Source organism: Bombus impatiens, unplaced genomic scaffold, assembly GCF_000188095.3.
Source record: "Bombus impatiens unplaced genomic scaffold, BIMP_2.2 scf_0463, whole genome shotgun sequence".
In the NCBI taxonomy this organism is placed as follows: Eukaryota; Metazoa; Arthropoda; class Insecta; order Hymenoptera; family Apidae; genus Bombus; species Bombus impatiens.
In genome coordinates this window covers 2,159,084-2,187,036 of record NT_176882.1, presented here as the reverse complement: position 1 = coordinate 2,187,036, position 27,953 = coordinate 2,159,084, and the positions used below count along the sequence as shown (strand labels likewise).

General features: G+C 43.4%; 1 protein-coding gene and 2 long non-coding RNA genes across 8 annotated transcripts in view; 2 read left to right on the top strand and 1 right to left on the bottom strand.

The window, feature by feature from the left end:
• Nucleotides 1–27,953, top strand: part of LOC100743710 (AF4/FMR2 family member 4) — a 174,031-nt gene that overhangs the window by 7,029 nt on the left and 139,049 nt on the right. Inside the window, exon 1 of one of the 6 annotated variants that reach the window (XM_012387183.3) lies at nucleotides 21,302–22,373. The exons of the other annotated variants lie outside the window; for them this stretch is intronic. Coding sequence (XP_012242606.1) covers nucleotides 22,360–22,373 — 14 coding nt within the window. The 5' untranslated portion in view covers nucleotides 21,302–22,359. Of the gene's footprint in view, nucleotides 1–21,301; nucleotides 22,374–27,953 lie in introns of those variants that run through there. 6 annotated transcript variants of the gene reach the window in all.
• Nucleotides 9,265–9,680, top strand: LOC117151820. Its single transcript, XR_004461954.1, has 2 exons — nucleotides 9,265–9,536; nucleotides 9,612–9,680. It is a non-coding gene; the product is annotated as an uncharacterized LOC117151820 (long non-coding RNA).
• LOC117151821 lies at nucleotides 10,975–12,436 on the bottom strand. Its single transcript, XR_004461955.1, has 2 exons — nucleotides 11,119–12,436; nucleotides 10,975–11,043 (listed from the first exon to the last, which is right to left on the bottom strand). It is a non-coding gene; the product is annotated as an uncharacterized LOC117151821 (long non-coding RNA).

Genomic DNA, 27,953 nt, shown 5'->3' with positions numbered 1-27,953 from the left:
ATGTAGGGCAAGGTCATCCATGCAAAAATGATCGTGCTTCTCTGTGCCGCCGTGTTTCCGCCTTTTCAAGCACCAGACGAGGTTGCACGAAATGGACGAACAAATCGTATACTTTCTTGTTCGTATATTCTCGATGCTTATTGTACGTTACAGAGTATGAAACGATCACGACAATTTCGTGGCATTTACATAGATTCGAGAATAGGAAATCTCGTGACACCCGACAGAAAGTCGGTGAAGGTAACTGACGTCATCGATAGCATCGAATGACACTGATCGTATCGTCGAATTCATCTTAGGAGACTGATCGAAAAAAGCAAAACAACAGAAGAGTCGAAAAAATACGTCGTTGACGAATTTACTGAAATTTCTGGTGAACTTGCGACACACGGTGATAACGAGCGCGTTAACGCGACAATTTCCTCGGGACAAAAATATCCGGCGGCCTCGTTAAATCGTGTCGATTCATTAGAGAAGTTCCTTTCCGCGTCTTCCTCTCGTAGACGTGTGTTCTACGGCTCGTAAGTAAATTTCAATGCGCGGAGAATGCTGCCACTGCATAGGTATACACGCTGCTACGGTTAGTTGGATACTCGTGCCTCGTGCTATCGTATTATCGATGATACTAGGTTGGCCCGGGGCGCGTAACTCGGTAATGGTCCTCGGTGGTGAAATTAAAGCCGGCTCGAGTATACTCTCTCCAACACAACTAACGAGCTTTCGCGGCCGCGTTTGTTTCGATGATTTGGCGCGCGCGTGGCACGCGAAGGGTTGCGCGGGCGCGCGTCTATATGCGTGACTAACGGAGCGAGAGAGCAGGCTTCCGGTCGAAAAGGACAGCGTAGAGCGAGAGACAGGGTAGCGAAAGAGGGACGCGTGACACTGCGCTCCTGGATGGCACCGCCCTTTTGCGTTCTCGCTATCTCACAGCGGCCATAGAGTTCCGGGAAAAAGGATACGGCTTTTCGCGACGCTCGTTCGACGTCGTTTAATTTTTCTGGCCGATGAAAATAAATTGGTTTAGCGTGATCGAATTAATTGCCACGACGCGTTTAGTCACGTGCCTCTCGGCAACTACTCACCGCGTATGACGCTGCGAACGGTTTCAACCGCGATGGCCGTTGTGTTGACGGTGTCGGTGTTGATGTCAAACGCGTGGAACGACCGGGTCGAGTACAAATAATATAAGAAGAGAGCACGGGGGAGAAGGGTAAAGAGGAAAGGTGGTATTAGGGAAGGAAAGGACGGAACTCAACGGAGCCTTTTTATTTTTGTTATTGGGGTTAGAGGACGTTAGAGAACGTCGGAAAGTCGCGCAAACGGCCCTCCCGGGCTTTCGTTCCCGCGAATGCCGATAGAGTCGAAGTAATCGCGTTGATAGGTGTAATTAATTAGCACGCTGATAACCCGATACTTTAATCCAGAGAAAAGAAGATCGCACGATATCATGCGTATTCTAACAATTTTCGTTCGACCATTCATATTTTGATGACTCTCCGTTGCTATTTTGAAGCGCAGGCTGAATCATTTCTGTACTCTCTCTAAAAATAGTCGAACGCTTCGAGCGGTACAAAAATGTCTGTCACTCGAACATCGAGCCTTGTTACCCTGAAACGTAAAACAAAAGCTACTGAATAGTGAATACTGAATAGATTCCACATATAGAATTATATGTGGAATCTATGATACTATGCAGAGGCTCGAACAATTACTCGTCCTTTAGCAAAAGTTATTACGTTACCAATTTGTGTCGCGTTGCAAACACGTGTCGTATATTAGACGCGTGATGTTCGCGAAGTACATAACAAGGTGAAAGGGAAGGGATAGTCCGATGGGGTAGGAAGACGACCGATGGCGCCGTATTTCTTTTCTCATTATCTTAACCACAGGGTACCTATGGTATGCAACGTTCTTGATACAGTAACCTGTTTTTCCCCTTACCTCTTATTCTTCGTTTAATAAATTCCATTTACAAAAAACTGTGGCGATATGATTCGTTCTGACGTACTTGGGTCTCGAAAATTATCGTAAAAATTATCGTTGATTTCGAAAATTGCAAACCTTTTAAAAATATCAGTCGCTTCGCTAAATCTAAAAAGTACCACTCGATGAAAAACGTTTCGCGCATAATCTTATCTTGAAAATCACACTCTCGAGGTAATACTTTACTCGATCGAATATCTATTAATTCCGATTGTTGTAAATATTTAATATGTACAAAGTCGATAGAACTGTACATACGTAAACTGTACGTACGAAAAAAAAGAAATTTTTGTAGTTCTCATAGACGGGCACGACGACGACCGGAGGAAACGAGAGCTTGGCCATCCTTGATAATTCGTCGAAGAGAAAGGCCGTAGAAGCGCTTTCGCCAACTGTTTAGTCGAAGTTGGCTCCACGTTGTAATGGGCCAAAGAACACGGCGATACTCTCTTTTAAAAATAGAGAGTCTCGTCTCCGGATAGAACTCGTCTCGATCCTTCGACTTTGGTCGCACGATAACGGTTGATAATGAAAGCACGATAACAACATTGTTGATAATCCAGCGAGTAAAAGTCGGTAGGGAAAATCTATAACGATTTGCCGGCCTGTTTTCCTTTTGCTCGTTTCCAAGCGATTCACGAATGTAACGAATGCGCGACACGCGTTATATTTGCTTCGAATATACGATCCAATCAATGCTAATATCTTTGTATAATTAATGGAAATGGTTATGTGTATCATCGTTATGAGTAGTTAATGTGCTAGTTCGTGTCGTATAATTGAATTTTAAATACGCGACGCGCGCAGTTCCGTCACGAGAAACGCACGCAATACGAGAGCAAATGTTTCAACGTTTAAATCGCCGGAGAGCAGTCGCGTTATAAAAAGAAAGAAAAAAGAAAAGAAAAAAACGGAAGCAACTCTATCTTCGTGAACTTTCGGTAAATTCAGAGAAGATCGCGGCGCGTTTATTTTCACTTTTGCTGACGCAACGAGCGCCGCTGGCTTAATCGTATTTATACCAACTTTAGTTACAATGTAAGGCTCGAAAAGATAAAAGTATAGATATCCGTACAAACGATTTTGTTCGTACGAAATTTTTTCATCCTTTCGACGAAAAGAAGAATTGCTCGGTACGCCAACGTCCACGCAACTATCGCGATTGTCAGGGAATTTCCTCACCGATCTGTTCTTGTCCTTTTTGCTTCGCGTGTATACGAGGGCAGCCTTGGTGTTTACCCACGGTACCGTGAACAGCGCCGCTTTCGAGGCAAAATCATTCGTACGCCAGAAAGCAACCGTTGCTGGATACAAGCGATAAATCAACATTTTCGACAAAATTAACCGAACGTTTATTAAGCAACCGAACCAACTACGTATATACGCGTTACTCTGTGATCGTCGGCAGAACAAATTTTGCGATTATGTTCGAGCAATTGAATAAGTCCGTTGACTATGTTCGATTCTTCTGCGGCGTCTGTCTTTATCCCTATTCCATCTAGCGGGCCAGAAGCGAGACACGTTCGTGAAAAGTCAGGCAACTTCAAAAGTTGTTTATATTACCTCTCTCTGCTCGTTAACCATCGGCCGACCGCTCGACCGATTTACTACGCAGAAAGCATTGCTGCTTATTCTCGGACATTCTAACGGCCGCTGGCTTTCAGGTAGAAGAAGCTATGCACTCTAACACTTTCACCGACAGATTTCTAACGCGACGGTTGAGCCTTAGCCACGTTCATATCGGCCACCATATGTGCAAAATAACGCTGAAAATTCGCTTAACGAGAAAAAGGAAAGAGAACCGCCTCCATACGATAAAGAATATCGTCGTTCTAGATGTTAAATCATCCTGCGCGTTACGCCGGATATTAGATCATAAATTTCAATAAAAGATCAGGCATCAGTTCCAATATGTCCAATATGTCCACTTCGATAGAATCGATGCCGCTGTTGTAATTCTTTCGCGAGCTTCGGTATCGTTTAATCGTTCGATAAAACGGAGGGTTGACAAAGAAATTATTCTCGCGTTTGGTGAGCATCGAACGAGCGCCAGTTGGCTCGGTTTCGTTCGCGGTGAAAGTTTGAGTGTCGAGGTGCATGGCCTCGTTCTCTGGTCTGTTATCGACGCGATGTGAACGCCCCCTAATACAAGACAGTAGCATTGCGCTTCGCCGCGACCGCACTGGAGCACCGCTCTATGTCTGGCAGATACAACGAAGGCGAAGGAAGGGAACACAGGAAGGGGAAAATACGAGCTAGTCTTACCTCGATAGACACGCGCAGATATACCTCCTAGCCTGTCAGGATTTGCGGTAACAATTCCCTGGTGTTTTAATACTCCGCCAACTATCGTTCAACATCTTTATCACCGAAGAAAATTTTTCTCCCCTTTTCCCTGGCCATTTTTTCTCTTCACTGGCAAACAGATTCCGAAATTTGAATATCGTTTCAATCAGAACGATACCATAGAATGGTTGAAAAGGCGAAACGTCGATTCTTCTGCGTTTAACATTTCCTTTCACGGTATATATACGGGGAGACAAAGTTAAAATGCCTATTAAAATGCCTGAATGAATTCTTAAGGGAAGTTTGAAAAATAAACGATATACCCTGAATGGACCGTTGACGAGAAGGCTGGCGGCGTCTGAGGAGGGGGGGAGTTGAAAAAGCTCTCGAGTTAGATCTCATCAGTATGTTTCTTCTGCCGTGAGAAAATCCTCCAAGAGTTGTTCTATAATGGCGTTCTCGCCAGTGAAAATATCAGGCCCTATCAGCTGTACGTCGTGTATGATTGATCCACCGACGAACGACGCGAAAGGACGTTCGTAAAGGTTACCCGGGATTGACGGCCGTTCAACGGTGTATTCACAATTTTCTGCTATTCGCGAGCCGAATATGTTACGATTCGCTGCTTTTATAGATATCAGCCTGTGCGAAACGAGACGCGTGTTACTACAAACGAATTTTTAAACGCTAGCTTCGCCGAAGCGTGTCAATTCCCGTGGAGCTTTTTTCATTTTTCTTCGAGCTTTGCCTTTAGGGCCACTTTTAAGGTGTAACTGTTTCTTCCCTCTTTGCAAGTTTAAGTAGTGCAAGTACTTTCCGCGCGCCGTTAGAACGAGCCATCTGTTCTTACAGCTTTTAAGTTGATAATAAATGCAGCGTTATGTCGGTCGTTGTACATATAGAGGTTCATGTACGAGATAACGACTCATACAAATTTTAAATCTAGTTGAATGCATGGATAGTCATTGTTTACGAAAGAACGAAGAAAACGCGATGATTTTTAACGGAGAACGCTTTAGAATCTTACTGTTACCTTTAGTCGACGTGAATGGGTCTCTCGCATGTCGAAAGGTAATCGAGGATGGCGGAATGAAATCTTTACAGCTTTTCGGCTGAGAAAAAGAATCGATTATCCATCGATCGGCGGAACGATCGACTCGCTGTAATCGAATGGAGAACGGACGAATGAAACCGGGCATTAGTGATAAGTTGGTAAAAAAAAGTGGACGGTTATTAGAGCACGTTATCTGGATCTGGTCTTCGTAATATTATTATTTCTCCCTTCTGCGTAATTCTTTGTGCGCTCAGCCGGCCGCATTATAGTTTCTTACCCAATGGCTTCGTCGTGATTACGCCATTATAATCGTGCCTCTCCGACAACTGCTTCTTCACCGTGCAATTAGCGGCCGAATCTCTAAATGTAATCGCGTAGCTGCATGAAATCCGCGCAATTTCACGATTCACCGATAGACGACACGTTTAGATTGCTACCCAACGATTCTACCTGCCGGTAATTTGTTTCTCTTAAATAACGGTAGGACGCAATTACCGAGGTTTGGTTGAACGCCCTTCGAGAACGTCGTTTGGGGAAGCGAAGAATAGAAAAGATAGAAATCAAGGAGGAAGAATGACTAGGAAAATGTAAGGGGACGGAAATATGGAAGAATCGAGAATTCTTCTCGGGAGAAAGAGCGCGTCAGAGAAGTTTTGGTTCTAGTTTGTTGTTAATTTTGAAATTGATGATTATAGAAATTTTTGGTTACGGGACGACCTGGTTCAAAGTCGAAGGACGTCTTTTCTTTTATACAGATTTTCCTATATTTCTAAAATAAAGAGAAATTTCAGCTAGAACGTCCTATCGAGCTGTTTCAGATCGAAGAGAACTGAAGTTTATAATTATTTTCTTTTGCGTCATCCTTATTTATTTTCGAATAGCTTCTCAATTCTATCGGAAATGTCCGGTGCACAGAAGCATGTGAAACAGAGTCACCGCGTTAGGCGTTACAGTTTCGCGCGGTAAAAATGTCGAGGCTCTCGTGTTCTTCGCGTTTCAGTGACGTCAGGATCGCGTAGAAAAGTTCCGTTAGGTCTCTCCCGCCTCTGAAGAGTTGCGGGAATCATCCGGTTTGAGCAACGTGGCTCTGACTTCTCGTCCACGGTTTCCAGTCTCTCCTGCGCTAGTCGGTTCACCTGCTTTTCAACAACCTACCAACACCCGTCTTTCGTTTATTTGTCTCTCGTTATCGGTCTCGTTACCCAAGATACGTTTCACATAGACACGTATACAGGCGGTCACGAGCAAAAAGTCCTTGGATTGGCGGTCGAAGATCCGGGTCAAGTACGGGAAACGTTACTTTTGTTGCTCCTGTCGGCACGTTTCGCGCATTCCATTGCATAATGTCGTTGGAATTCATTGCCGATCAAAACGAAGAATAAAATTATCTCTGACGCGTTGTGATTTAGGAATCACGATGGAATCGTACGCTCCACATCGACCCGATAGCGACAAATTTTTGTTTACCAGTTCGATGCTATCGCGTCGATTGACCAGCTTTTTATCGGCGCGACGTTATTTTTAACTAGAGATCGACGATTTTCATCGACTCGTTTTTAACAATCCTCTCATGCTACTTGCTCACGGATCGATATAACAAACTAGACTCGACCGTCTCACGACTCGTGAATATTTTCATTTCCTGTCCGTTCACCGACCGTCTAAACGCGTTGTAGGTATTACACCTTGGTCGCAAAGAGGCGCGGCATTACCCTCATTTACATCTGTCGAGCGGTACCTACCTTTGGGGGACCCTGGCCGAATTTCGTTTGCATACAGGACGGGTTCCTTGTCAAAGAAAATACGACTGTTAACTCGCGACATATTCCACTCTATTTCGGGTTCTTTCAACGAGTTTGCCGAAGACGCTTATTTCGAGAAGTTTACAACAGGGACGAGGAAATACAAAAACGTGGTAGCATAAATCAGCTTCGTGTAGACGTTCGGTCGGGAAAGGCCGAAGCGAGGGCGAACGAGGGGACGAACAAGAGGGGGAAGGATGAGTAGGAGATGAAACAATCGAGAACGAGAGAAAGAAGGGTGGCGAGCAAAGGAGACGGAAAGCGAAGGACGTGATTTGATAACACGGCATCGATCCAAGTTCTCAGGATGCTTCCACCCTTCTCTTTATTCTCTCCGTCTCGATTCTCCTCGCACCCTTTCCGTTTCACGCCTTCTCCCTTTGCCTTTGGTCCCCTCGGCCCGTTTCGTCGTTTCTGCGAGTCTCGCACTGCAACCAGCTGAAGTGCGAATACCGTCGACGTTGTCCGTTCCGCTCGATCTACAGGATCATCGGTAGGCTGTTCCTACCTTGGAACGAGAATGCCCAATAAATTCCTGGTCGTTGGGCTATTTCAGACGCGTCGCCTGCACGAAAATATTTGAAGCCTGTAATGGGCTACCATAGTCGTTTCGTACCCGTTACGACTTTTACCGTCCCTCTCCTTGCGTTCTCGGGTCGAGAACTTCTTTGTCCGGAAGTAACGCAAAATCCCTTTAACTCCGAGTATAGAACGCTTTATGGTATACCATACCATTGACTTTTCGCTGCAAGTTTATTTTTTCTTCCTTTCCTCGTCTCCCGTCTGTCGTGACATGGAAACGTTAATCCTTTAAGTATCCAATTGTCATTAAATATTACTTAAACCTACGTCGTACTTTACATACTGTTCGGAATTTTAGTTGTTTTTTGTTGTCCGAATTATTATTCGGGCAGGCCCGCTTCCTTCGTTAGGTAATTCCGAATTACCGGTCCTCCCAGGGCAGTAAACGTAATGACTCGAGGCCAGGAAAAATCCAGGCAAGGATCAGCCGGAAAGGCACGGAGTTCGGGCATCGGACAGTACATACAGGACGACATAGTCCCAACTTCGTTCAACTACAAGCAACGAAGACTACATACGCAAGACGACAGAGTCCCAACTTAGTTCAACTACAAGCAACGAAGACTACAGACAGATAAAGTTCCGTCTAAATCTAACACTCGAGTTATTCCATCTCCTCCACCTTAAACGTTAAGTCATTCGAGGTACGCGATATCGACCGATCGGTTTGACCTGACCGGTTGCTCTTTAGTCGATGATACGCAACACGTATTTAATAATATTCTGTTCCTCTTTCGCGATTCGGTTTTCGATTACAAATCTAATCTCGATTCCTCGTACGCGCTTTCCTCGGTATTAAACTATCAGACTTTTGATAATTTTAGCGACCAGTCGACAGATTGAAGTAATGGAACGAAGACTATTCGGACGAAGCAATTGCAGGTATCTAATCTGCGCGGTCATTTGCGAGCGTGCTTTGTTTACGTTGCTTAGGCGAGTGAAAGTTTCCGTCAGGTAACGGGTAAGGCGGTTTTGCGCGTGCAAGTACGCTCTAACGTGTACGTTTCGAAGCAGTCTCCGCGCTCTAAAACTCCTCGCGGATGTTCTTCTCTCTCTTCTTTCCGAGGTTTCCTACTTTGGGTCGGCTGAGAGCCTCTCTCCGCTCCAAAAGACCGAGCGAGCGATCGCAGACGGTGACGCAGTAACGCGAATGATAAAGCAATTAAGAGAAAATCGGTTTATCGTAAATTACGGCCGTGTTATTAAATTATCAGCATTCGGGGCAAGTCGCGTTACGAGCGGAATACGAATGTAACACCAGGCGAGACTGCCTTCAAGGCGACAAGTGGTCTGGCCAATGAACCAACCGCTCGACCAACTCCTCTGCGTTAAACTATCCGACGATTGTTTCGATCCACCTGGACTCCAAGATCAAACATACCGTCGATTCGACCAACGATGTCCCACGAGATAAAATAAGGTTATTCGTTTCAAAAGAATATTTCATTTGAGTTTAATAATATGCCTTTGTTTATGAACAATTTTTAAGTAATCTACGCTAGAAGATAAACTAACTTATCATCGTTGATGATATATATATGAAAACGCACACTTGCAAAATCCTTGTCCAAATATAAATTGGTGCTTTTTTTTATCGAATTTCTGATATCGAATTCTATCGATCGCAAAAGTCTGGCAAATACGAACAGAAATCTCAATTAGACGGACGATGAATATATTCTGCAAGATCTACTATTAGCCAAATATTTCGTCAAATACTCGAATACCAAGTTTAGGACAAATATCGTTTCTGATTCGAAAAAGAAACCGGAGTTATTAAGAAACCGGATTAATTGATGAGGTTTCATCCATTCAATTCGTTTTATCCAGTAAATATAACATGGTATCGTAATCGTTTTGTTCTTGTTTTTTATCAAACGTTTTCAACGATAAAATTGTTACAGTTACGAGGCTTGGAAACTTACAAGAAATACTTCAATAAAAACATTTACGATACAGCAGTCATCGAAATCGAAAACAACAAAACATTCCCTTCCCTCCCAATTGCAATTTGAAATATTCTCAACAAACAGTGTTGGTATACTACTCGGGATAGAAGAATGCGATGGTATCAAAGGTCAAACACGAGTTCGACACGATCAGACGTAGCAAGGTAGGGTTATTTGAATCACCTATGTTTCAACATCTTAAAATTCAATCTCGAACTGTGCACAGAGCATTGTATGTTATGTAACATCGTTAATTTTTATATAACTTGTATACTTTAGGGAGAAAAGATACGAAAATCGGGCAAACGATTCGAATAACTTTACGATTACTTCAGTCAACGAGAAGGTATTGCACGTATAAGAACAAATAATATCTACATACGCTATACACACGTACTTATGATAATTACAATTGAGAATATTAACATTAATTAATAACAAACAAACTTCTTACCGTTTTGATAAGCAAAAGTTACATGCTTTTAGAAAATTATAGCCGTCAAGCTGTCAGTGTATAGCATATACAGGGTGGTTGGTAACTGGTCGTGCAAGAGGAAAGGGGGTGATTCTACGCGAAAAAAGAAGTCGAAAATATACAATACAAATTTTTCGTTCGAGGCTTTGTTTTCGTGAAAATCGACTTTGAATTTTGGCTCGGTACGCGTGCACTTTATCACGTCTCGTTATAACGGATTTCACCGTAGATCGTTGTCTCGATGGAAAAATTAAAAAAAAAAATTTTTTTCTATATTTTCGACTTCTTTTTTCGCGTAGAATCACCCCCTTTCCTCTTGCACGACCAGTTACCAACCACCCTGTATATGCTATACACTGACAGCTTGACGGCTATAATTTTCTAAAAGCATGTAACTTTTGCTTATCAAAACGGTAAGAAGTTTGTTTGTTATTAATTAATGTTAATATTCTCAATTGTAATTATCATAAGTACGTGTGTATAGCGTATGTAGATATTATTTGTTCTTATACGTGCAATACCTTCTCGTTGACTGAAGTAATCGTAAAGTTATTCGAATCGTTTGCCCGATTTTCGTATCTTTTCTCCCTAAAGTATACAAGTTATATAAAAATTAACGATGTTACATAACATACAATGCTCTGTGCACAGTTCGAGATTGAATTTTAAGATGTTGAAACATAGGTGATTCAAATAACCCTACCTTGCTACGTCTGATCGTGTCGAACTCGTGTTTGACCTTTGATACCATCGCATTCTTCTATCCCGAGTAGTATACCAACACTGTTTGTTGAGAATATTTCAAATTGCAATTGGGAGGGAAGGGAATGTTTTGTTGTTTTCGATTTCGATGACTGCTGTATCGTAAATGTTTTTATTGAAGTATTTCTTGTAAGTTTCCAAGCCTCGTAACTGTAACAATTTTATCGTTGAAAACGTTTGATAAAAAACAAGAACAAAACGATTACGATACCATGTTATATTTACTGGATAAAACGAATTGAATGGATGAAACCTCATCAATTAATCCGGTTTCTTAATAACTCCGGTTTCTTTTTCGAATCAGAAACGATATTTGTCCTAAACTTGGTATTCGAGTATTTGACGAAATATTTGGCTAATAGTAGATCTTGCAGAATATATTCATCGTCCGTCTAATTGAGATTTCTGTTCGTATTTGCCAGACTTTTGCGATCGATAGAATTCGATATCAGAAATTCGATAAAAAAAAGCACCAATTTATATTTGGACAAGGATTTTGCAAGTGTGCGTTTTCGCGCGTGAAAGCACTATAATTTGTTTTCCCAGTAATACCGACCTTCGGCTGTTTATAATTCCGCCGTAAACCTTCACCCTCGTTGCAGGCTATCGCAGAGGAGAGCTACTTGTATTTCGTCTCTCTTAACTCTTCTTTTTCGAATCTGCTTATAGCCGTCCATTTTCCCGAGAACCGAGCCTGCGTTCGCTAAACGATCCGTGGCACGAACGTTCCTGTCTATCGTCGTTCGCTTAATTTATCGTTTCAATTTCCAATGCAGATGCGACGAAAAGAAAGAAAAGTAGTAAAAATCGAGGCCGATGTTTCCAGTCGGATAGAACGTAAATTTTTTTCCTACAGAGTTTCCACGTCTCGCTGTTGTAGTCCGCTGTTTGCTCGAGATTGCATCATCAGTATCAATTTTGCGTGGTTTCCTCGTGCGGAGCAACGTGATTCGTGTTTTGCACGAGGTCAGTTACCAGCTGTCGGTAAATTCTCGGGTAAACAAACGAGAAAGGACCGTCGAACGTTAAAAGTAGCTGCGCGAGTTTTCGTTTCGTTCGGTCGGTCGTTCGAGGCATCGTTTCGCGCTCAACCTTGGCTCCCTCATTTAGGTTCAGAGCCAACGATCGCTGCTCGCTTCTATACTGTTTTCTTTGCTCGTTCTGCTTGATTATGACCTTCTCGTCCTATTCCACGCTTCTCTTTCTTCTCTTTCTCCTCTTTTCCTCCATTAACGTGCTAATTAACTGTCGGGGGTTGTATAATTAAACGTTGACGCCGCACGCACTACATAATCGCGCTATCTATCTCGAAAAGGACCACCGTGCTAGACAGAGTGCAACGCGAAAGAGAAAAGCAGAGAAAGAGAAACCGTAAAGAAGCTCGTGCGATGCTCTTATTATTAAAAGCTCGTAACCATGGTTGGAGGGCGAATACATTTCGTTCGGTACGTTTTCGTTCGGACGAGCGTTTCGTTTCGAACTCCTCGATTGCTTCGTGGAAGCGGTGCACGTGGTGGCTGGAAAATGACTGGAACGAGATTTTCGGAAGGCACGTAAATAACATGCATACCGGCACCGGATGCAAAGGTCCCGGCCATGACAGATTGACGAATCGATTTCTCCGCGGCAGAGTCGCTTTACCCAGCGTTCGATCGTCTCCTCCTTCGACTCCTTTCTCTTTCGCGCGAACGCCAAGAAAGAGGAAAAAATCTGACATAGAGCACGATCTTGTTTTTTCTCTTCTCATCGCGTGCTCGAAAGAAAGAAACGATCCTTTCTTGTTGCCTCTGATGACCCTCTTTCTTCTGACTTCTTGGACGCCTTGATACGCAAAAGTTGCGTGCGTGTATGCGCCCGATATATATTTAGCGCGTACGGCATTTCTCGACCCACATACTCGTCGCAAGGCAGAATGTCTCGTATACGTGGGGTCATCCCACTGTCTTTTCCCACGACAAAGACATTGCTTCTTTTTTTCTCTTCGTCCTCGTCATTCTCTATCTGTCATCTTCGACGTATCGATGTCTCGGCACACAATCACGTCGCAACTTCTCGTTACTTGATTTTTAACGGCCTATCCTCGATCTCTTCTTTTCCCTTTTTCTCTTGGAATTTCTTTATTTAACGTCTAAACGTTGCGGCTACCTTCGTTGCTTCAATGGCTGCGCTACGCGAGGGAAAACATACGCGCTATATAGGTTTTTTTTTTTTTTTCAAATCGAGAACGATTCGAACGAAAGCGAACTCGTCAGATGTCAAAGATAGCGCTCTTATCAGAATCAACGTTGAATGTTTTCGAGCGTCGACCGATTGGTTCGCGCAGTTGCTCGAATAACGGGGCAGCGAATAAAAGCAGCGCGTAGACGCGCAGAATGGCTATCGTTTAAATTTCTAAGAGCATCTCTTCGCGTGGATGCATTCGCGGCCGAAGAATCGTGTTTAACGACACAGACGAGCAACTATGAGTCATTGTCGGTGTGCTAGGGGAGCTCGGATAACCACTACTAAATCAATGGTGCAGTATCGTGGACGACGGTGCATTATCGTTTCGTCCCTTTCTTCTTGATTCATTTTGCGCATCTGTGCGTGACCGTGTTCCCACTGGAAATCGATAAGATCGTTCGAAAGTTCAGCCCTTGCGGTAGATACTCGCCGTTCGTTTCCTTAGCTGCCCTTATCGAAATTCTTGTTGCATCTTTGACGCATCGCGCTGTCGCTATTGTTCATTGCTAAACGAGAAACGCGAGAGAAAAGAGAAAATAATAATAAGGTAAAAATAGAAGCGTCAGAGAATGCGGATGACGTGAAACGAGCGTGCAAACCGTAAGTGCAACATGCTTTGTAAATTCATGGCCGCGGTTCCGGCCTACGTCCCTCGATGTATGGTAGTTGCTTTAATTGGTTTCCTTCGCGTCTAAAGGGTTATGACGCTGGCGATAAACCAATGTCCACGATCTATCGGCGAATCAAAACGCGCGATGTCAAAGCGATGTAGCGATGAAACTACTGCCAGATCGGACTAGTAGAATTGTAGCAAAGGCAAAGTTTCTCGTTTGGTGAATTCGTGTTTGAGTTCGCTGCGCGTCTATTACGGAGCAACGCCCTACACTCTGTAGAAATCGCGGATTCTTACGTATTTCTACCGAGTTCTCTTGTTTCTTGAACGTATTGGCAGACCAGTATAAGAGACGTTAGATATACGAATTGAAATAGCGAATCTAATCCTCGTATTAATTTCTTGAACGTGCGATAAAACGATAGAGAATTCAGAATGAACGTACTAGAAAATAATTGTCTGCGTGTTCTCGAGATTTCCTATAGTTTCGCTATCGCATTACAAAAATGATATATTTTGAACTTTCTGTGAGAAATTAACATTTATAACTGCGTTATATTTAGTCGTTTATCGGACCAAAATGTTAAAGAGTTATATATATAGGTAAATTGAAATTTGGTGCCATTTTCATGGCTCGCGGGAAACGGGCAAGTCTCGCCAATTTCATTATGACAATTTCACAGTTTTGAGTACCTATAGCAATTTTATTTTTCGTATTCGATCGAGTCAGAGATCACGGATGAATGATAACGGCGACTCTCGCTCCAATTTCAACCGTGAAACTAATTTCAAGAGTCGGAGGGAATAATTTTACGTTAAACGAGGTGAGAATATACCCATTAAACACAGACGAATTGTAGAGTGTTTTAATCGTTCGTTTAGTTTACTAAAAGAATTCGTCCTTCGTCGCGTATTGGCTGAATAATTCGAGGTATCGTCGATAAATCGTATTAAATGGAGCGACGGAATCGCGTTAGATCCTGTGGCATTGTTCGGCCGCGTGTTATTGAATCGATAACGTCTGGTTGGCACGCGTGACTGTGGGGTGTGCGCGCGCCAGCCACGCAAATAAATACACCCTATTAATTGTAAATGAAATGTAATATTCGTTGAAACGTCATCGTAATCCCACGTGCCAACGTTTACGCCGCGATCTGTTCGCGTTCCTCGCCATTGTGGTCGGAACTTGATCGACGCTGATCCGATAAAACAGTTCCCGTTAATTGACTCTTCGTGTAGCGTAAGTTACGTCAACGATATATACCGGGTGCTGGGAAAAATACAGTTCGATGCATCTAGATTCGAAGGTATTTCGATACCTTCACGATCCGGACGATCGTCCTTGTCAAATTACAAACTCGATAGCGCCAGATTTTTATTAGAGACGCCTGTGCGTTAGCGACTAATTCGCTGTACACGGGAATGACGATAGCAGCGGATAGGAATATCGAGGTAACCACGGTGCAAACTAATCGCTGTAATCTCTGATACCTTGTAACTCAGCGTCAACTGGTTTGCCACGGTCGGTCCATTAATATCGGCGATATCTAGGTTGGCGGAAGGCGGTAGGTGATAGAACGGAAAGTAGACGACGGTGAATTATGGTTTAAATCACTTTGCCGCCTATGAAATTCATTGCAAGCTGTCGCGAGATATATCTAACGATCTTTCGCGAAACCCGATCGCCGATACCGATCGTGAAAGGATGGATGGAAGGGAGAGGGGAGGGGAAAGGGAGAAAGGGATAAAATTACGCGGATTCGAGAATTAATATCCGTGACGTAATGTACCGACTGATTTAATCGACCGAAATGATCTGGATAATCTTTGCGGAGTGGCTGGCGTGTGATCCGAACGTGTAAATACGGAAGAGATAGTCGCGAGGCAGATCCTGTAAATCCCGAAGAAATCACGGTTTAGCAGGCGCCACGCGCCCGCCCCTTTGACGAGCTTGCTCCATTAATTTGTCTACGTTACGCGTAGTGGAGTAATATCGATAGTATCTGGATGCACGAGGGAGGTTAGCGGTTAGGGTGGCCCAGAGTAGTGGGAGGGAGTGGACGAGGTGCGGATTCATGGGTTACGCTGCTCGGGTTCTGACGTCACGTCGCTTGTACGCAAGTTTACTACCACCAGCACCTATCCCGTTGGTGTTACTACTCCTACTATGGTACTCGCTACACTACTACTACTACTACTACTACTACTACTACTACTACTACTACTACTACTACTACTACTACTACTACTACTACTACTACTACTACTACTACTACTACTACTACTACTACTACTACTACTACTACTACTACTACTACTACTACTACTACTACTACTACTACTACTACTACTACTACTACTACTACTACTACTACTACTACTACTACTACTACTACTACTACTACTACTACTACTACTACTACTACTACTACTACTACTACTACTACTACTACTACTACTACTACTACTACTACTACTACTACTACTACTACTACTACTACTACTACTACTACTACTACTACTACTACTACTACTACTACTACTACTACTACTACTACTACTACTACTACTACTACTACTACTACTACTACTACTACTACTACTACTACTACTACTACTACTACTACTACTACTACTACTACTACTACTACTACTACTACTACTACTACTACTACTACTACTACTACTACTACTACTACTACTACTACTACTACTACTACTACTACTACTACTACTACTACTACTACTACTACTACTACTACTATTGCTACTACTACTACTACTACTACTTTCGCTGCCGGTACTATCGAACGTAGACAGCGTAAGGCGGGGGCTGTACTTGTGACACCAATACTTATATCCTTCGGCGCACCATCTATCTGCGTATGTACTCTGTGTATGTCTGTGTGTATTCGATGTCGCTGTCTCTCAACGTACCTACCGCAGTCGCTATCGTTATGACTGTCAGTGTGTTTGCCTTACTCTCACCATTCTATTGCGAGCACGCTGACTGCACTTTCCACCATCGGATAGTCGCCACTGCCAGCGCTACGGGGGCCCACCGCGTTCGCGCTCCAGCGTGTACCATGTTGCATTACGGCGGCTGTGTTTACCACCACAAAGTCGTCGACATTCGGTACACGCGTGTACAACGTGGAAAGGACAGAGAAAAACGAATGGACATGGTGGCATCGAAGAGAGAAGGGACGAGGGTGTAAGAAGGAGTAGGAGGGAAAATGAGGGGCAGAGAGAGAGAGAGGGAGAAGGTGGAAGTCGTAGCCAAGAGGAATACGCACAGTTGTTCCTTTTTCCGTCTCGTTCTTTCGTTTCTTTCCTCTTCCTCCTTTCGGTTTGATCGTTGCTCTTTCTTCTCGTGCCTCTTTGTCCGTCTCGGGCAAGTGCTGGTCGAATTGCTGCAGAGCCGGCAAAGGAGCGAAAAAGGGGAAAGGGGAGAACGAGAGACAGAGAGGGAAAAGCAGCAACGAGAGAGCCGATACTTAATCCTCCCTTCGTTGGCCCACCCTCGGCAGGAAATCAATAGAGAGGGACTCGCTCCATCCCTCCTCCTTCCCCCTGTTCTCTTTCTCTCCTTCTTTCTAGCTCTGTTTCCACCTCGCTGTCCTTTCTTCTTTGCGCTCCCCTTTCTTTTTTTCTAGCGTAGCCGCGGCACCGTTCGAAGTTTAGAAACAGCTCCTTGTTTGTCCCTGTCGCGTCTCTTTCTCCCTTTCTTTTTCCTCTCTTTGTCTCCCTTTCTTCTTATCACGATCGGCACTAATCGTGAAACGTTCAAACGATTCTTCTATTCGATCGCTGTTTGTCTTTCTCTCCTGTCAGGAACGACATAGATCAATGTCTCGAACAGCTTCCATCTACTCGTTCGTTTGACAGAGATAATCGTTATCCGGCTCGAACGTTTGTGTTCTTCACGCGAGAGTCAAGGTAATTCGATCAAAGGTTATCGATATCGCCGGATTAAACAAGATACTGGAAGGGTTCTTGTCGAAACCGATTTTCCTCTTTGCCGAAAAAAAACCTGGCCAGGCTGGTTCGTGGCAGTCTTTTAAAACGATTCAGGTAGCTTTCTTCAATGAGGTCGAGTTACACTGGCTCGCCTCTTTTCTGTAGCCCTTTAAACGGAAACGACGCCGTATACCGGCCAACAATGGATCGATGTCTGACCGGTGAACGAGCCGCCGCTCTTGTTTATCGGTTTTGAACGTGTCTCGATAAAAAGACGATCGGTAACTTTCGCGTTCGTCAAAATACGGTCTGCTCGAGTCGCTCGGTGAACCGAAAGCAAAACAAAAGTATCGCCGCGTAAACGGCCGATCGTTGCAAGAAACAACTGCACGAGAATGTCGCTCGGCTCTCGAGGATGAAAGAAGTAGAAGAAGCGACGCCTAGGAATCTCTCTTCGTGGGCGGTGAAAATCGGAATTTCGTTTTTATCTGGTCGGCGTGTGTGCCGAGGTGAACACGGGGACTGAAAGGAGAGATAGTACACGGTGATGGGCGGCGCGTACGCGTGACGTAGCGGAAGTCGTGCGTCACCAGTGACGTAGGCAACATCGAAAGAGGAGGAACGTCCGAAAGAGGCCATTGACGGGAGGACTTGTTGCATGTCCTTTTCTACATGATCTCTGACGTCTCTCGATCCTGTTCCAGGAACAACCATAGCATAGTAAACGTAATTCCGAGTTCGATTAGGAAAACCAAGCTGTTTTCACCTTTTCGTCTTTCCTCCAGAATGAAACGCTTATTCTCTATCGTAGAATCGTGTTGTCGACGTTCCATGACCAAAGTTCGAACGATCTTGGCTCGTTAGATTCCCTCGCGTAAAGACGGAACTAAGTAGCGTAGACTTGTTGCGCGTACCTTTTTTTCCCGCCTGGCTCGCGATATTTTTTCCATTCTACCGTCAGTCCTTGGATAAACGTAACGAGCGTAATTCTAAATTTGGTTTGACTTAGGTTTGCGCGTGGCGAAGGTTTTACGCGAAAGAGCCTTTCTTCGTCGACGTTTCTCGAGCAGTCGAGAGTAGAGAGCACGTAAGATGTAACAAAGTAGCGTAGACTTGTTGCATACCCATTCGCGCATGTGTGTCTCGGATCTTCGTGTCGCGGTAGGCCGGGGAAATGGGGAAAGTTGGTCGTCGTGTTTTACGACAACCGAGGGCGTAAATCCTACTTGATCGATTTGATGGCTGGTCGGATGGCGCGTCCCTCAAACGCGATTTGCCTACGAGCTGACACGAATTTCAAGCTGTACTCGTTGTTCCATGCGACTCGGCGAAGCGTCTGCTTTCGAATCGACAAAATCGAAGACTTGGCGCCACGGCGTTTCCCTGGCAACTCCACCGTTCCGCGTCTACGAAATTTAAAAGTAGCTTTTAATTCCGCTTTAATCAAGCGCCTGTATCTTTTAAATCGAACCACCTCTCTATAGCCTGGTTTCGTGTCGCGTAAGACGAACGAGATATCGCGATTAACCTGATTCCATCGGCCTCTAAATGAGTAATTTGTCGCCTGATGGGAACGTACATTGTGATCTTCGTTCATTTCGTTTGCATAATCCTCCCTGTTTCTCCCTTTTTTATTTCTCAGATAAGAACTAGGGGAGAAAAGACGATCTATTGCCGCGTGAAATCTTCCTAAGCGGCTTCGAACGTAGTTTTCCTCGATACCGTTGCAAAGCGATTCCGCGACACGATTTGAATATTTGTACACAAACGAAAGCACGAAAATAAACGCAGAGACATATCAGATAACGGGAATTTTATACGTACGAATAATCTTACGAGTTATCGATTCGGCAGATAGTACACTACCGCACAAAAGTATCCGGACTCTCGTTTGTCTTTGACGAGATACGTTTTAAGTACAGAATTATGGATAAATCGAACTGTAATGATCTCGTCTCTTGTAATCGTCTTAACTACGTATAGCAGAATATAATTCTGATCCCAGTAATGGATTAAGTTTTTAAATTCTCTTAATCTTAAGACAGATTAAGGAGGAAGGTCTTCTAAATAGAAACATTTCCGATATTAATATTATCAATGATACTTAAATACCAATATATGTACTAAACGGTAAAATATATTATTGTCGTTTTGTTTAATAGATAATTTAGATTTATAGTCTGATGATCGTACAAGGAGGTAGTATATTTTATCTACTTTTGTTATTTTTTTATTAATTCGTACATTTTAGTGAAATTTACACATTGTTGCTACAGATCGACCAAACTATCCGGATATTTATAAACAAGTACATAGCGCGTGTAAAGTGTACATCGGTGTTACGAATATCCGGGAAGATATCTTAAATTTGCTAAAATTTGGCTACGGTTTTCCACTTCATTTGCATAATATCCACTTGCTATCGAAAGCATGATCATTTTTCAAACGACGCTCGATACGATGTACGTTCGCTTCTCGTCGTGAAACAGGATTCAACCGCAATGCCGATGTTTCCTGGTGTTCTGCTTCTGTACGGTTTTAACGCGTTTCCTGTATAACAAGGAAAATAAAAATTTCGTACGTTACGTAGAACGTACATTATTAGTCGATAGACCGGCTTTTTGCACACGTATTTACTAGAAATTAATGAACGTAATCTTATCATTAAGTGTCATTTCCAACGACGATAAAGTTCATTCTGCCTCGTATAGATTATATAAACGATGGCACGACACGAGGCCTCGTAAGCTAAACTGTTATATCAATGCAAATTGTGAAATTTATGACGAACCGCGAATATTTAGCGTTCTTTAATAAATAATAGTTTGATTTTGGTTGTTGAGAACGTTCAACGTGATTAATTGGTTTAAACGAAAAATAACATGCATCGGCTGTCGCCACTCTGTTACCGTACGATACGATACAAAGTATACAAAGTATATTCGATTATTTGTATAATCGAGTAACGGTTCGAAGCGAATACGATTAATATTTATCATCACGCGTGTAATGCATTTATGCTCGATTCGTGTCGTTGGGTAAGGTCGTGTACGAGTGGGAATTTAAATCGTATTGCTAGCAGTCAAACAAAACGTGTCGATAGAAGCTTTCGATCCTAAAATCACGCGATGTATTAAGTTTAATATACACGATTGAAGATACGTATATGCATAGGAAAATCAAGTTCGATATTTGTCAAAATGTTTCTTTATCGTCTATATTGAAAACAATTATTAATTACAAAAATCACCTAATGCCTTATCATTGTTCATCTACTACTTGAATAATACCTTGTTTGATAAAACAAGATGTCTAATGAAATTACGATATCTACTTTAAGCAGTTGATGCACTTTGTTTGATTCGTAAAAACCGATATGTTTATCATGTTAGTCTGTGTCTCTATGTAAATTCGTAAAATTAATCGCAGTAAATGCGTCGGTGAAATTCGTCTGATATCCAATCCGTCGATAAGTAAGGTGCACGGTTCGGTGTCGAGAAATGCCGGGAGATGGCGACTACGGAACAGGTGCACTCGACCAATCGGCGTGCGCGCAGACCCCCTTGTCCATCTACCGATTGGCGCTCTGGCGGTGTCACGAACAGCGATCTCAATATGGCTTCCGCCACCGCCAGCAAGCGACAGTACCTCCAAAGGTGACATCGAAACATGGTGGAATATTTAAGGGTGCGCGAATCGTCGCGCGTGTGAAAATCGCTGGTGTGTCCTTGTCGTAACTCGCATCGTCGGAGTTAATTCGTGTGTTGAGGAAATATCGCGTATGCTCGAAAAACAAAACATTACTGGAGGAGTGAGAGAGAAGGAGAGACACTGTGTTCTGTCTCGATGAAGTGAGACAAACTGCACGCACGGGCCTCTGGTTGGAGAAAGATAGAGTGACAGTGTGATACATCGGTTCGTTACGGTGGAGGTTTCTGACACGAATGTGTATCGGTTGAAAAAGCACGGAATTCCGTGAGCTCGGTCGTGCTCGAGACGCGGTTTGACGCGGTGACGCGAATGTTGTAATCGGGGAAAAAAAGGGAGTATCAAATCTTTCAGAGCGCGGTGCGCTCGACACATACGTCGAAAGCGTGGCTCTGCCGGTGTATGTTACGTCCCGTACACGCCGTATCGTCCCGACTCAGTGTGTACGTGCGATCTTTCGGTGTTGGACGTTGAAAGAAGATAGACAGACGGGTGGACGAGCGTGGAAGAATGAGAAAAAGAGTGGAGAGGCACAGGGTGTACATCGACGGGCAGCACGACGACGTAACAGAGAGAAGAAGAGGCAAAAGAGCGAGCGAGTGAGCCAGGCGACGTTGCCAGAGTTTTCCTTCTCGCGTTCCCTACCGTACAGCACGTCCCTTCGTGTGCTACGAGGAAGACCGAAACGGCGAATAATGTGACAAGGAGCGAGAGAAAAGTAGTGCGAGGAGCCAGCGCAGAGACACGAGTGCGACAGAGACAGGGGGGAGGGTATTACACCGAGTAGCGTGAGTCGCGCGAAAACGATCTAGGGAATTTTTACGTTCGATCGTCGGATTTGTCGATTTCGCACCCAAGTTTCGTTCGTCGCCTCTGGACGCGATTCGTGAATACCACGAGACGACTCCCAATGACGTACACACGAAACACGTGACACGCCGAGTTAGGCCGATCGACAAGCCATGAAGAAGCCACGGTAAGTTTATATAGTACAATCTTAGTTCGCTACTTTGTATTTTGCGTTTTACTGCTCTTATCGCTCGCGATTTCGATCTCAAAATGAAAGAAGTATTTCGTTTCGACGACGATACGTATATACATTTTCCAAACGAAGCAACGGTCGAAGGAAAACACGAAAAAGATTGGCTCGATAATATCCTATTATCCCAATAAGATATTCTATACGTTACGGAAAGTGGCGCGTTTAACGTAGCAGCTCGCTGTAAATAGGGGTTAGCTTGGCGCTGTGCTGGGTGTCAGCGAATTTTCCGGCTGTCGGGGGATTTAGATTCGTGACTACGTCATTGTATGCAGGAGCAGGTATATTCACATCGTGGTGGTAAAATGACGCGATTATGGGGGATGAGTCAGAAGATTGACGTCTTGTTTATCGATCTTGACACGGTTAGATGCTCGTTGATCGCATCAATATTACTACGGTAACGCGTTTGGAAACGAACGCCGATCTTTTTGTCGAAATGTGTGCCCCACATAATTATATTTCTCTGTGCGCATCTTTGTGTCTTCGTGCTTCTCGCTGTGAAACGAGAGGGCCTCTTCGTTGCCGATTAATTCATGGACGATTTCATCTTCCGACGACGGCCTCTATTTTTAGCGGAGCATCTACGAGTCCTACTTAATTATCTCTCGGCTATTGCTGAGAGTCGCGTGGGGGTCGCTAGATACGCATTTCCCTGCAATCCATGTTCTTTCACCGATCTCTTCCTCCATTTTGTTTACGCAAACCTTCCCAAATATTTTTTCCGATCTTTACCGATCTTTACCGATCTTTGACGATTGATCGACGATTGACAAAAACCGAATCGATGATTAAACGATTAAACGATAGTATCGAAGTAAAGTTTTACGAACGTTCTTTTATTAGTAATTAACAGACACACTACAGATGTTCATGCATTTGTAGAAAATATAGCAGCTCGACAAAGTGCAACAGAATACACAAAGATATATGAATTATTCAATGTATATGGTACTCGTTACGATATTTAGCGAACGAAGCGAATCTCTACTTAAATCGCATTTATAAATCTACATAAATTTCCACGAACATTCGCAATCTAACGATTGATTCTAGTTGATTCGGTTCAGACGACGATCACAATTACGCTATAAACATCTCGAGTAGTATCGGGAATTGTATCGACGCGGCAAGTAACGAAAGAAGGAAGACGAGAGGAAAGACATGCGTGCTTCTCTCTGAGTGTATGTGTGGTGCTTTGTGGCGCGAAGCATCGACCATCGGAGAGGAGTATCGCGTGTGGAATTCGAGCGACGAAGTGGAGAAACGACGAGAACGTTCCAAGTCTCGCCGCTTCTTCGTCGCCGACAATCCGACTGATTGTGAGTTGCGCATGTGGATAGATTATGTAGAATACGAGGGAATATTTAATCGAAAAGGAAGAATCATTGCATCGTTTTGGCGACTCTCCGATTTGGAAACGATTCTTGTGATTTTGAACCTAGACCCTTGTGTTGAGATTTTACAACCGTCGTTATTGTAATCAACAATGTAGTTAGTCACCTCTGTTTGTTCGTGGTAGGCACAACTGCTTAGGCTTACGAAATTATTTTTTTGTGTTATAGACGTATCTTAGCTTGGGAAAATTTCTAACGCAGGTCAAGAAAGACTTTGCCTTTCGTAATTTTAGGCGTGTCTTTCCGAAAAACTTTTCTTCTTGTAAAGCGATTTGAGGGAGCGAGCATAAACCTTAGTCATTGTTTGTATATAACTATACACATGATGCAGTCCGGGGACTCTGAAAAACAGCGACAATCCCCTGTTTTATAGTTTGTAATAAACTGGTGAGTTTATCGACGATAATCGGCGATTTGTTCTTGTTTACATACGATAGGATTCTTACCTGTTGAGCCGAGAAAAACAATTCGCAATGTTACTATCTACGGTGCGCGCAATTAGGTGATTCAAACCACAATTTCCGTATAATCTGACAATTTAAACCATGACGTTTACCAGACGATCGTTGGTTACTTGACTGATATTGGATATCTATACAAAATCATATCTTTGCGAACATACAAAAAGAAATAGAGCTTAACATGTGTAAATATGTCTGGGATTAATTTGAATTGAAAGTCGAAAATCGAACGTGCTCCCGAGGTATTTTGCAATTTTACATTCTACAAATTCGATCAAAAGAATTTATACTTATTTAATTGAGAGTCTAGTATTTGAGAGATACATAAATTTCAGCTTTTAGATTTAAATGTTGTTGTTATTTCTGTACTCAGAGACAGGATCATATTAGCTATTATTTTATTCTTTCGATAAATCTATCACACCGTTCTGAACCGAAAAACTTTTATTGCACTTTCTTACATGGACTTGGGATAAAAACAAAAGAACTCTATCGATTGTATCTAGAACTATCTTATTGCAACTAGCGCATCCGCATATGGGTGGCGAGCACGAACTCACGTTGTCATTTTCAACAAATATCGTACAGATATACAAGAAATAAAATATTGAACCTTTTTGCTTCAATTCGCAATGATAGCAAACGTGTCGATGGAAAATTTCTTTTATTAACGGAATACTATAACGAGTGTTTCACGAGTGTTTTACATTCATTACATTACATTTTTACAATTTCTCATAACTACATAAATATCCGCAAGTAATCAATGTACATTAATTAGGATCGTTAAACGTCAAAACCGTATGTCGCGTCAATCTCGTTGGATTTCGCGTTTTCACCGATCGCACGACGATTCGAAATCAATTATTGCTTATTAGCGTCGACTAGGTGGTACGCGAGTCGCTTTGCCAGTGGCAGGTTTTTGCAGCACAGCAACAGATTCTGACGCGTTCCCGTTTTCCCAGCTGACACTTGTCTCGACACCGGATCCCAGTGCAAGTTACTTTGTTTGGACGCGAGTTTGTGCGATGAGAAATTTCAATCGCCATGCACCACCGAGTGTGTGTTCGTTTCTTTTGATATTGGATCTCGTAACCTGTCCAATCTGTTTCGTTCATTTTTATTCCTCCCCTATAACCAAATTTATATCTAGTCGATCCAATGGCTGCGCGACAAAAACAAGAAATATGAGAATTACTTGACGTCGACGCTTTTAATTTCAATGGAGAGAAACGCCTTCGTGTCTTTTTAAAACTCGAGCAAATTTTCTAACGATACGTCGAACGATATGACGAATCGTGTGTTAACAAAGAAATGTGATTAACGCGACACCAGCTCCATGGGAATGTTAATTATTAGCACGTAGTATACATGGTTTACTCTTCAAATATTCCAAGCTATCGTGACTTTTTCCTACAAACGTAACAAAACTCGTAATTTAAGAGCTTGCGGTAATGAGGAGGCAGCTCGAATATTTAAATCGGTGTTTAACGGAGGAGAGAAAAGGATACGAGTTTCGTGTACAAAAGTGTTAAAGTTTATTATTAGCTGACTATAAATTTATAACGCGTTTCAAAAACTGATCGGAGTTTGGTCGATTCTCTGTTGATTTTTGGATGATTTATCTAAATTACTGAAAAACGTAGCTACTTCTTCGTTACAGTACATCCTTCGTACGAAAGTCACGCTCGATATCGGCCAGTTTGTCGGAACGTGGAATAAAAAGTTGATCACGAATCGGAACGATACGACGCGTGAGTAATTTCAAAAAGCGCGCGTCACGGTTTCGCGCGCACGCGCGTTCGCTAGCTCGTACCTACAGCAGAGCGTGTTCAGGATCCGATCTAAAACTTGCACATACCTTTAGAACACTTGAAGTATGCCAGCGAATGCCTAGCGAGCCGACGTAGGGGACATAAAGTATGCAGAAAACGAGCACCGTTCTACGCTTGATTTTATTGCTTATTCACCCCGTATAGCCACGATGCCTGCCCTCTCGTACGTGTTTGGAGTCGATCTTCTCCTATTGGTCTACAGAAGTACGAGGGTGAGAGAGGAAAAACGCTCGATGGCCATAAAGTGCCGCGAACCATTATCGCAAATTTAGCCGCTATCGACTCGCGGAGATCTAATTCAATCTCGCGGAATCATCTCGTACTTCTTCCAGTTTCTGTTTCGCGTCTAATTTCACGGCTCGTCGTCTTCGTGGTCGCTCCTGCTCGTACCGCGCGATTAAATCGCGATCGCTCGATCCACGGTATCGTTAACGTCACAAAGATCCGCAGGGTGTAAACTATTACCGCGAGGGATGGCGTCCGACGTGTGATTTCGCGCGTATGGCATCCATTTTCATGGGTTGCCAACTCGATAATGTCACCAGTTTCCGATTAATCCCTTCACGCATACATTTTTCCACGATGTATTAATCCCTTTTTAAAAATAATTTCCTTTATACTTCACTCTTTTATAATGAAAAATAGCTACCAGTGTAAATGGATGTGCAATATCAGAAAAGTTGTTCAAGAAATTTGTAACGAAAGTTAAGAAAGATTTATCTGCAGTTAGACTTTGTACCATCTACGATCTTACGAGTTCCTTCTTGAAAAGTTAATCCTCATTTTCGCCAATGAATTCCTTCAAGTGGTAAAAGAGATGCTGTGTCAGCGCAACGTTACTCCTTAATGGATTGATCTCCTTATTGATCGTATTCTACCTATCTCATCGTCTCTAATCCACCCTAAATAACGGTAAATACCGTGTCTATTTTCCTTTTCATTGCGTGTTTCGTAGTTTTTCGACTCCGTGAAACCGTTCGTGGCCTCGAACGTTGATAAAAATCACGATCCCCGTTACCAGCGATAACAGCGCGCTGGCGAACAACAATTATCGGGATATACTTGTTTCGCTCGTTTGTCGTTACGTTCGCGGAAGCTCTGGGCGATGGGGACAAACGTGGTCCCGAGAGAATCGTTCTTTATGCGATCCTGCGGTGTCGCGTACGGGTTTATATAGTTAGAAAAGAAGCCAGGTGATGCATCGGAGGTAAAGGAAAGCGTGCAATCAAAGAGAGAGGGAGAGAGAGAGAGAGAGAGAGAGAGTAAGAGGAAGAATCAGTTCGGAGGGCACGCATTCGCAGCGTTGCCAACCGATCGCGTTCGTATGCGTGCGTGTACACACGCGTGCGAGCGCAGCCGTGTTTCCGCGCGATTTGTAATGCAGTGTAACGTGTTCAGTCGCTCAGCACGGCCGCATTACCTGCCTTTGTATTTGCAAACACGGTGTCGGACATAAACGTCGTTGGTCGATGTGCATAGGGATCGAAACGCACGATGATCGCGTAAAATCGATCGAGAATACGTTCATCGACCTGCGTTACACGCGATTTTATTTCTTATCTTTTCTTCGTTTTCGTCGAGGAGCGAAAGAATGGATGGGGCACCGGTTGAGCAGATCAACCAGCTGATATCGTCATATATCTCAACTAATAATTATTACAGTCGGTAGACTGTCGTGACGTTTTATAGAATTCCGGAGGAACAAGCGATACCAGCGACTTTATCGCGTTGCCCGAGGATCGTAAACAGGAGCGTAAACGCCGGCGAAATTGTCAGAGCGTGATTATACGTAGCTCGGCCACGATCGAGTAGAAAGTTATATCT